General features: G+C 37.5%; 1 protein-coding gene across 1 annotated transcript in view; it reads right to left on the bottom strand.

The window, feature by feature from the left end:
* Positions 1-8,719: 8,719 nt before the first annotated feature.
* The window catches only part of PI4K2B (phosphatidylinositol 4-kinase type 2 beta), a 37,857-nt gene continuing 34,495 nt past the window's right edge, over positions 8,720-12,081 (bottom strand). Inside the window, exon 10 of the mRNA XM_012472410.2 lies at positions 8,720-10,880. Coding sequence (XP_012327833.1) covers positions 10,707-10,880 — 174 coding nt within the window. The 3' untranslated portion in view covers positions 8,720-10,706. The remainder of the gene's footprint in view (positions 10,881-12,081) is intronic.

Below are 12,081 nucleotides of genomic sequence, written 5' to 3'. Positions count from 1 at the left end.
GCAATCCCATTACCAGGTATATACCCAGGGAATATAAATCATTCTGTTATAAAGATATATGTATGTTCGCATGTATGTTCATTGCAACACTATTCACAATAACAAAGACATGGAATCAACACGAATGTCCATCAGTGATAGACTGGTTAAAGAAAGTGTTGTACATGTGCACCATGGAATTATATGCAGCCTTAAAAAGGAATGAAATCAGCCGGGTGCAGTGGCTCATGCCTGTAATCCCAGCACTCTGGGAGGCCAAGGCGGGTGAATCACAAGGTTAGGAGATCAAGATCATCCTGGCTAACACCATGAAACCCTGTCTCTACTAAAAATACAAAAAATTAGCCAGGTGTGGTGGCATGTGCCTGTAGTCCCAGCTTCTCAAGAGGCTGAGGCAGGAGAATTGCTTGAACCCGGGAGATGGAGGTTGCAGTGAGCTGAGATCACACCATTGCATTCTAGCCTGGGCAAAAGAGCGAGACTCCATCTCAAAAAAAAAAAAAAAAAGGAATGAAATCATATCCTTTGCAGGGACATGGATGGAGCGTGAAGCCATTATCCTCAGCAAACTATGCAGGAACAGAAAAGCAAACACCTCATGTTCTCACAAGTGGGAGTTGAACAGTGAGAACAAAGGGACCCAGGGAGGGGAACAACACACACTGGGGCCTGTTGGGGGGATGGGATGAGGGAAGGGACAGCATCTGGATAAACAGCTAATGCATGTGAGGCTGAATACCTAGGTGATGGGTTGATAGATGCAGCAAACCATAATGGCACACTTTTACCTATGTAACAAACCTGCATGTCTTGCACATATGTCCTGAAACTTAAAATAAAATAAACAAATAAATAAAAATAAAAATAAAAATATTTTGACCATCTCCCAAAGTTTCCTTATGCCTCCGTGCAATCTAGCCCTCCTCCAATGTCTGTAACCAAGCAACCACTGGACTGTTTTCTTTAACAATAGATTAGTTTTCATTTTAGAGAATTTTATATAAATGGAATTCATACAGTATGTTCTGTGTCTGGCTTCTGTTTACTGTAATGATTTTGAAATTCATCTGTGTCACTGTGTATTAGTATTTCATATCTCTTTATTGTATGAATATGCAGCATTTTGGTTGTCCATTCATCTGTTGGTGGACATTTGGGTTATTTTCAGTGCAGGGTGTTACAAAACAGGCTGCTATGAACATTTTCAGGTGGACGTTTGCTTTTATTTATCTTGGGCAACTACAAAGCAGTGGAATGACTAGGTGGTATGATAAGAGTATGTTTGTTTAACTTTACTCATGATTTTTATTTGCATTTCCCTAATGACTAACATGTTGAGTATCTTTCATGTGCTTATTGGACATTCCTACATTTTCTTTTGTGAAGTGTCTGTTTAAATATTTTATTTCTTAATTGGGAATATTCTTTTATTATTATTAATTAATTAATATTTTTGAGACAGAGTCTTGCTCTGTCATCCAGGCTGGAGGGCAGTGGTACAATCTTAGCTCACCACAACCTCCACTTCCCAGCTTCAAGGGATTCTCATGCCTCAGCCTCCCGAGTAGCTAGGATTACATGCATATGCCACCAGCCTAATTGTAATTTTAGTAGAGATGAGGTTTCACCATGTTGGCCAGGCTGGTCTTGAACTCCTGGCCTCAAGTGATTTGCTTGCCTTGGCCTCTCAAAGTGTTGGGATTACAGGCATGAGCCACCGTGTCTGGCCTGGGAATATTCTTGAGTTGCAAGATCACTTCATACATTCTGGAATTCTGGATACAGGTACATTACCAGATATGTTTGGCAAACACTTTCTCCCAGTTTGTAGCTATAAATGTCAGTTTCTTAAAAGTGTCTTTTGAAGAGAAGTTTTTAATTTTCATGAAGCCCAACTTCCTTGTTTTTTTTTAAATGGTTTGTGCCATTTGTAGTCTAAGAAATCTTTGCAAACCCAAAGCCATTAGATTTTCTGCTTTTTTCTTCTGGAAGTTTAGCTTTTATTAACTCTTTTTTTTTTTAATTTTTAAAATTTTTTAAAGCTTTTATTAACTCTTTGAAGTCTATGAGGTGAAGGTGATGATTCATCTTTGATTTTTTTGCCTGTCTCCATCTACTTTACAGCACCATTTGTTGAAATGACTATCCTTTTCCATTGAATTGCCTTGGCACCTTTGTTAAAAATCAGTTTACTACAAACCTGGAAGAAATGGATAAATTCCTGGACACTTGCACCATCCCAAGCCTAAACCAGGAAGAAGTTGAAACCTTGAATAGACCAATAACAAGGGCTGATTGAGGCAGTAATTAATAGCATACCAACTAAAAAAAGTCCAGGTCCAGACGGGTTCACAGTTGAATTCTACCAGATATACAAAGAGGAGCTGGTACCATTCTTTCTGAAATTATTGCAAACAATCCAAAAAGAGGGAACCCTTCCCAAATCATTTTATGAGACCAACATCATCCTGATACCAAAACCCGGCAGAGACTCAACAAAAAAAGAAACTTCAGGCCAAAATCCATGATGAACATAGATGCAAAAATCTTCAATAAAATACTGGCAAACCGATTGTAACAGCATATCAAAAAGCTTATTCGTCACGATCAAGTAGGCTTCATCCCAGGGATGCAAGGCTGGTTCAACATAAGCAAGTCTATAGATGTAATCCCCCACATAAACAGAACCAAAGACAAAAACCACATGATTATCTCAATAGATGCAGAGAAAGCCTACGACAAAATTCAACAGCGCTTTATGCTAAAAATTCTCAGCAAACTAGGTATCGAAGGAACATATCTCAAAACAATAAAAGCTATTTATGACAAACCTACAGCCAATATCATACTGAATGGGCAAAAACTGGAAGCATTCCCTTTGAAATCTGGCACTAGAAAGGATGCCCTCTCTCACTACTCCTATTCAATATAGTATTGGAAGTTCTAGCCAGAACAATCAGGCAAGAAAAAGAAATAAATAAAGGGTATTCAATTAGGAAAACAGGAAGTCAAATTGTCTCTATTTGCAGATGACATGATTGTATATTTAGAAGACCCTATCATGGCAGTCCAAAATCTCCTTAAACTGATAAGCAATTTCAGCAAAGTCTCAGGACACAAAATCAATGTGCAGAAATCACAAGCATTCCTATACGCCAATAACAGACTAACAGAGAGCCAAATCATGAGCAAACTCCCATTCACAATTGCTACAAAGAGAATAAAATACCTAGGAATACAACTAACAAAAGATGTAAAGGACCTCTTCAAGGAGAACTACAAACCACTGCTCAAGGAAATAAGAGAGGACACATACAGATGGAGAAACATTCCATGCTCTTGGTTAGGAATAATCAATATTGTGAAAATGGCCATACTGCCTGAAGTAATTTATAGATTCAACACTATCCCCATCAAGCTACCAATGACCTTCTTCACAGAACTGGAAAAAAACACCTTAAATTTCATATGGAACCAAAAGAGAGCCCACATAGCCAAGTCAATCTAAGCAAAAAGAACAAAGCTGGAGGAATCATGCTACCTGACTTCAAACTATACTACAAGGCTACAGTAATCAAAACAGCATGGTACTGGTACCAAAACAGAGATATAGACCAATGGAACAGAACAGAGGTCTCGGAGGCAATACCACACATCTACAACCATCTGATCTTTGACAAACCTCACAAAGACAAGCAATGGGGAAAGGATTCCCTGTTTAACAAACGGTGTTGGGAAAACTGGCTAGCCATGTGCAGAAAGCAGAAACTGGACCCCTTCCTGACACCTTACACTAAAATTAACTCCAGATGGATTAAAGACTTAAACATAAGATCTAACACCGTAAAAACCCTAGAAGAAAACCTAGGCAAAACCATCCAGGACATAGGCATAGGCAAGGACTTCATGACTAAAACACCAAAAGCATTGGCAACAAAAGCCAAAATGGACAAATGGGACCTAATTAAACTCCAGAGCTTCTATACAGCAAAAGAAACAATCATTAGAGTGAACTGGCAACCAACAGAATGGGAAAAATTTTTTGCAATCTACCCATCTGACAAAGGCTAATATCCAGAATCTACAAAGAACTAAAACAGATTTACAAGAAAACAAACAAACAAACCTATCCAAAAGTGGGCAAAGGATATGAACAGACATTTTTCAAAAGAAGACATATATGAGGCCAACAAACATATGAAAAAATGCTCATCATCACTGATTATTAGAGAAATGCAAATCAAAACCACATTGAGATACTACCTCATGCCAGTTAGAACGGCAATCATTAAAAAATCTGGAGACAACAGATGCTGGAGAGGATGTGGAGAAATAGGAACACTTTTACACTGTTGGTGGCAGTGTAAACTAGTTCAACCATTGTGCAAGTCAGTGTGGCGCTTCCTCAAGGACCTAGAAATAGAAATTCCATTTGACCCAGCAATCCCACTACTGGGTATATATCCAAAGGATTATAAATCATTCTATTATAAAGACACATGCACACATATGTTCATAGTGGTACTATTTACAATAGCAAAGACCTGGAACCAACTCAAATGCCCATTGACGATAGACTGGACAAGGAAAATGTGGCACATATACACCATGGAATATTGTGCAGCCATAAAAAATGATGAGTTTGTGTCCTTTGTAGGGACATAAATGAATCTGGAAACCATCATTCTCAGCAAACTGACACAAGAACAGAAAATCAAACACCACATGATCTCACTCCTAGGAGGGTGCTGAAAAATGAGAACATATGGACACAGGAAGGGGAGCATCACACACTGGGGTCTGTTGAGTGGGGGTCAAGGGAGGGACAGCGGGGGGGATGGGGAGGTCGGGGAGGGATAACATGGGAAGAAATGCCAGATGTAGGTGACAGGGGGATGGTGGCAGCAAACCACATTGCCATGTGTGTACCTATGCAACGATCCTGCATGATCTGCACATGTATCCTAGAACCTAAAGTACAATTAAAAAAAAAATCAGTTTACTACATGTGTAGTGTTTATTTCTGGATTTTCTATACTATTTCATTGATCTGTGTGTCCATCATATAATACCACAACGTCTGATTATTGTAGCTTTATGAGTTTTGAGATCAGGTAGGATAAGTCCTCTAACTTTGTTCTTCTTGTCTAGTTGTTTTGGGCAAAAAATTTCCTTATACGTTATAGAATTACCTGTCAAGTTTTACAAAAAACTCAGATACGATTTTGAGTTGTATCTATAAATTTGGGAGAATCAATGTTTTAATATTATCAATACCTAAGCATTGTATATCCTTTTGCTTATCAGAATCTTTCATTTTCTTCCAATGCTCTCTTATAGTTTAGTATTGAGATCTTGAACATCTTCAGTTGGGCTTATTTCTAGGAATCTAATGTATTTTGATGCTGCTGTAAATGGTACCTTTTAAAATTTTCAGACTAACGTTGCTCATATATAAACCTTGCAAAATTCACTTATTAGTGCAAATAGGTTTCTGTAGATATTTCTGAATTTCCTACATGCATAATTATGCCATCTGTAAATAATGACAATTTTACTTCGTCCTCTGACTTCTCTTTCTTGCCTTCCTGCACTAGTTAGGCTCTCGAGTATCACTTGAGTAAAAATAGCAAGAGCATGTGTCCTCGTCACATTACTAATCTCAGGGGGAAAGTGCAAAGGAAGAATAATAGTTCCCAAAGATGTCTCTATCTGGGGAAACAAAAAGTCGCAGTTGGAATTAAGGTTATATATCCGCAGACCTTAAAATGGGTAGATTATTCTAGATTATCTGTGAGGGCCCAATGTAATCATAAAGGCCCTTAAAAGTGCAAGAGGAAGGCAGAAGAGTACATTTAAGAGCAATGCAATAAGGATTCAACCCACTGCCTCTGACTTGGAAGATGGAAGAGGAGAAACAGAGCCAAGGAATGTGAGAGGCCTCAAGAAGCTGGAAAGGGGGAGAAAATGGATTCTCCCTGAAGGCCTCCAAAAAGGAATGCAGCCCTACTGACACCTTAATTTTAGCCCAATGAAACCTGCATCAAGACGTCTATCTATGGACTGTAAGATAATAAATCTGTGTTGTTTTGAGCCAGCAAGTTTGTTGTAACTTATTAAAGTAACAATAGAGAATGAACACCCAAAGCTTCAGATTCTTCAACACTAAGTACAACGTTTGCTGTTGGGTGGTTGCGGATACGTTGTCTGTTTGCTCTTGTGTTCCTTCTAGTTTATTTTGTAGAGATGGGGGTCTTCCTATGTTGCCCAGGCTGGTCTTGAACTCCTGGGCTCAAGGAATCCTCCTGCCTTGACCTCCCAAAGTGCTGGGATTACAGGTGTGAGCCACCAAACCTGGTCTTATTTTTATTTTTGAGAGTCTCACTCTGTTGCCTGGGCTGAAGTGCAGTGGTGTGATCACAGTTCACTGCAGCCTCGAACTTCTGAGCTCGAGTGATCCTCCTGCCTCAGCCTCCTTAGTAGCTGGGACTATGCTCATGCACAACCACTCCTAGGTAATTTTAACACTTTATTTGTAGAGATGGCGACTTGCCATGTTGCTCAGGCTGTTCTCCAACTCCTGACCTCAAGGGAACCTTGTACCTTGGCCTCCCAAAGTGCTGAAGTTACAGGCATGAACTACCATGCCCAATCAGAGTTTTCCCAATTTCTGTTGTTCTTTCTTTGCTTCCATGGCTTCTTAAATTCCTTCAGCATGTTTTAAAACATAAGATTACTGTTTCCTCTGCTTTAGAGATACATTTCTGGGATATCTTCATTTTCTGTGGTATGTTATGCAGATTGTAAACCTCTTTTTTGTCTTAGGACATATTGTAAGATGTAGTCTTACATCTTGTAAGATGTTTAAATCAGATGCATTTTCCTGTATCTTTCCTCCTGTATTTTTAGAAGATTCCTGCGTAGGACGTGAGGGTGGGCCAGGACAGTTTCTGAGCTTCATGGCTCTAGGGTTCTGTCATCTGTTGTTACCACAGAGTATTAGGGAAGACGGTTTTGTGTGTTGCTACCTTTTTAGTACTTGCTGAATTCTGTCTCAATTGGTCCTCTCTTCTCTCATTATCTGAACCCCTCTCCTTTACCCCTGGGTTCTTCCCTTGTCAGTGTGTGTTCTATTCCCAGTAGTTTTTCTCAGTATAGCCCTATGTCTGCTCACTGGCTATTTTTGAGAACTATGAAGACTAGATTGCCTTAGCATCCTCATACCTTTCTGCAGGCCCTTTTACTAGCTACCAGGTGAATGGTGGGCAGCCTTCTCCTAATTTTGATTGTGGTTTTTGGTTCTGCCAATTGAAATTCCCACTGCTATTGGGGATCCTTCTTCTGGGGGCTGGGTACATGGTGGCAAATTCTCAGTTCTTTGGCTCTTAGGACCGTCACAAATCCCCCTTCCCTTCTCTCTGCTTGATCCTCTAAAGCTGCTATTACCCACGTGATCTTGTTGGTATTGATTTTATTATTTTTAAGAGATGAGGTCTCACTATGTTGCTCAGACTAGTCACAAACTCCTGAGCTCAAGGGATCCTTCCGCTTCGGCCCCCCAAAATGCTGGGATTACGGGCATGAGCTGCCGTGCCTGGTTAAGTATTGATGGTTTTAACCCAAACTATTCATATTCTGGAATTCAAAAAGATAACCTTTTACCCAGCTTTAGTGAAGAAATGTCATGGTTGCTTTTTGAATTTGTATTTAAAACTGACTCGTATTTTTCTATTCACATCATAATGTCTGGGATGGGACAGACTAAGCTAGAGTAGTAATTAAATTTAAAAGTGTAGTGACTCAACACAGCACTTCTTTCTGCTCATGTCACAGTCCAGTGCAGTCAGGAGGCTCTCCTGGTAGCTTTCCCCAGCAGTGCCTCCTGTGCCCTGGCTGCTTCCATTTTGCAAATTCTTTGCTCATAGCCAAATGGAAAGACAAGAGAGTGGTCAATCGTGACAGTTTTCCTACCAGGCCTGGAAGCTGCATATATCAGTCACAAGGCCCCAGACTAATTGCATGAGAGATCTGGAAACATAGCACAGTACTAAGAATCTCTGCTACAACTCTGTACAGTTGCCCAAGCAAGTTGGTGAAAGAAGGTAGACTATAACACCTAGGATGCTGTCTCTCTCTTCAAACAGCTGTACAAGGATTTAAGATGTAATCTGATCAAAGAACATGGCACCATCATTTAAAAAAAAAGGTTTTAATTCCCTCTGGTACAGTACTTCAATTTTTTTTTTTCTTTTGAGACAGAGTCTCACTCTGTCACCCAGGCTGGAAGGTAGTGGTGCGATTTCAGCTCACTGCAACCTCCACCCTCCCAGGTTCAAGCAATTCTCATGCCTCAGCCTCCTGAGTAGCTGGGATTATAGGCGTGTGTCACCATGGCTGACTAATTTTTGTATTTTTATTAGAGATGGGGTTTCACCATGTTGGCCAGGCTCATCTCGAACTCCTGACCTCAGGTGATCCACTTGACTCAGCTGTCTAAAGTACTTCAAATTTTTGAAAAGTTTTGTGAGTCAAATTATCTTCAAGTATGAAAAAACTATGTTTCCACAAAGAGTCTTCAATTGCTGATAAATTTGGGGGATGATAAGGTGGCATATTTAATTAAGCAAAATTAAAATGTCTCCAATTATAAAGGTTTCAGTTAAATATCTTTTGGAATTATAACGAATTAAACCATACCCTGAATAAATGAACAAAATGGTAGTTTGGCATCATTTATAGTAAATGTGTTCACAAACATTCTAAATATTCAAAATACATACATACAGAAGAATATAATCTTAAGACAATGATTTTTATTACCTATAGTCTACCATGTTTGACACTATAAATATACTTATTGAAAAAAACCACAATATTGAAATAAGAATTCAGTTCATGAAAGTATACAAAATACAACCAATGTACTCTGACTTGTGATTATATCTTAACTATCTCAACTTTACTTTTCTGGTATGGTCAGACCTTTCACAAGTATTTCCATAGTATTTTAATTTTATGATATAAAACAGTAACAATTTATTAAGTTTTCCATTATAAAAATTAATATGGCAATTCTCAAAATACTGAAAAAACTGTTTATGAAAGCAGTACCTACGTCACTGCAACTTATTTCCTTTCTCTTAGAAAACATCTTCAAAAGGCACATTTTAATTACTAGTGTTTATCTAAAGATAGTAGTTTGAGTTTGAATTTCCAGTAACTTTTCCATTATCTCAAAATTGAGCTTATGGAGGGTTGGAAGAGGTCGGAGAACCCAGGTTTCCAGTGAACTCCCTCAAGGCAAAGCAGCAGAATCCTCATTCGTCTCATCCATGAAGACCAAAAGAAAGATGTAATGGAAGAGGGAATGGCAGATTTGTTTTGCATCCTAATTTAACCTCCAGGAAATACCTTCTACACGAAATACTTCATTAAAACCAAATAACAAACACAAGACAGTAAGCTTAGAAAACAAAAGGCCAAGACCACAAATTGCCTGGTTAAGCCCGAGTGGTGAGATTGGTTTTAAGCTTCAAGAAAATGAAACTTCTGCTTCTGTAAAATCACACATTCATCAGTTCAATTTAAATCACTTACTGCATTAACAATGTTACAAATTTCAAGAATGTCAGACATACTGATGATATTCAAAACAAAGTACAAAAATAAATTTCAAAATCAAATATAAATAACTTTATGATTATCTGCCATGCTCCCCTTTAATTTGACCCTACAGTCTACAGTTGACTATAATTATAATAATATCTGCAATTTCAAGTACAATAGTACAATAATAATAATTATTATTTTGAAGAACTTATGACCTAGGACCCCAAAATGCAATCCAATATATAGTTCGGAGTATGGCTTACTTTTCAGGGAAGTTTAATACTAATTGAAGTACTAAATTGAACAAGGCCAGTACTCTGAACTACTAATCTCAAGTACTTGATCTCATGTAAGAAACAAAAGGGAATTTTTAAGGCAATTTTGGTATTCCAAAATATTGGGGATCTACCTTAACTTTCTATTATTCCCCTCAAGTCTCAATTGAGTGTTTCCTTTTTTTTTCTTAGATTTTTCTTCCTCACTACAACAAGTAATTCACCAAAGATACTCTGAAGTACAAAAACCAAAATGGTCCTCTATTACTTAGTCAAGATAGAATTTTCTGGTCCCTAATCACGGTCACTTTAGGAGTACTTATTCAAATTCTAAAATAGCAGCTTTTAAAATTAAGGCAACATTGCTTTATTCTTACCTGTTTTTCTATTAGCTAACCATTTTATTAAAGTTCATAAGAGCAATTTCAGACTTAGGCATCCTCAAAGGCCTTTTGTAATGTAAGAAGAGTTAACATGAACATTCTTCTCAATATTAAAAGTTATTGTATTCTACTTGGAATTCTAGAGCAATTACAGCCATTCCAGCACGTGTAAAATTACCTTTTAAACTAACAACAACATAAAATACAAGTTTTCTACAAAAATGCAATATAGGAGATATAGCACTTCTTCCCTGAAATAGAAATTTAATATTTGGACAAAAAACTGTAAACTTTTGGTTACATCTAAAATATAACCTTTTAAAGACTTAAATTATTTGAGGTTTTAGCAACTGGAGTTCCTAACAGCAGATTTACATTACTATCATGTTTTAACAACACAATAATTCTAAACAGTTTGTTTATCTTACTCTTACATTTACTACCAGGAGGAAAAAAATGGCTTCCTGCAATGGAAAGTCTGGGTAAAGGAATTGCTCAGGTGGACAATCCGACCCTGACTTCCACCTTGACTGCGTTCCACAATCACACAAGGCATCTGTACTAGCTGGAAAGGACTCTTCCCGTCTCTCAATGCCTGAGTAAGATTTAAGATCTGTGGGAAGAAGAGAAATTTTCACCAATTTAAAAAAGAGAAAAAGTTTTACTTCACTGACATTTTTTAAACCGTTTATTCATTATAATTTTTATTTCATCCATTTATGCACAACAGAGACTGTGATGATGAGTACTTGCTATATATATGATTGTATGTATGTTTATACACACACATACACACACACACACACACACACAATTAGCATTAAGTAACTTTTGCCAGAAGGTAAGTTTAAAATATTCTAGAATGTGCCTATGTCCAAGAGCAATGGAATCAAAGAATAAGTGAAGAGGTCTACATACATATTCAATTTGACATTAAACCTCAATAAATGTTGGTTTAAACAGTCTGGTTTTAACTAAATACTTGCCTTATCCATTCATTCAACAATTTTGTTGCATGCCTACTATGTGCGAGGTTCTGCTCTAAGTGCTAGGGGCACAATGGTTAAAAAGACAAGCAAAATTGCTGCCTTCATAGAGCTTATACTTTAGCAGGGCAAAGAGTCAATAAACATAATTAAGTAAATTATACCATGTAGTAGAAGGTGAAATTGCTATGGGAAAGCATGAAGCAGGGTAAATAGGTTAGATAATTTGAGAAAGTAGCCTTTCAAATAAAGGTGCATTTAAGAGTTTACTCTTAATAAGAAAAATAAAATTAGGGAAAGTAAAATACATTACATATCATGTTCAAAGATACTCTGGGAATTTCTACTTGAGCATGCAAATAAGGTTATGAAATGCAATACATACATTATAGCTTATTCCATTCTCTGTTCAAGTAAAATAAAATTATAGCAATTCATTTTCTTTTCTCCCTGTGTATTAGGAAAAATTTCCTTTATTGTATATTTTAGGAATTCTAATATATATGTCTTATGCATTTCACTGGTTCTTGTAAAGTCAATAGTGATAAGCATAAACATTTCAACATAAAGTCATACTAATAAATAAACTTCATAATACTTGAAATAGTATAAACTACACGGTTTATTTATTCACTGTAGAGATAGGGTCTTGCTATGTTGCCAGGGCTGATCTTGAGATCCTGGGCTCATGCGATCTTCCCACCTTGGCCTCTTAAAGTGCTGGGATTACAGGCATGAGCCACCACACCTGGCCAAACTAGATGTCTTCAGTTTGTAGAATATTTGGAGTATTTACCACATCAGGAAAATAGATCTTCACTAGTAACA

This window comes from Aotus nancymaae, unplaced genomic scaffold (genome assembly GCF_030222135.1).
Source record: "Aotus nancymaae isolate 86718 unplaced genomic scaffold, 86718_ANA_hifiasm-v0.15.2.pri h1tg000006l, whole genome shotgun sequence".
Classification (NCBI taxonomy): Eukaryota; Metazoa; Chordata; class Mammalia; order Primates; family Aotidae; genus Aotus; species Aotus nancymaae.
Note: the sequence above shows the minus strand (reverse complement) of the source record. Positions and strands in the feature narration are given on the sequence as shown.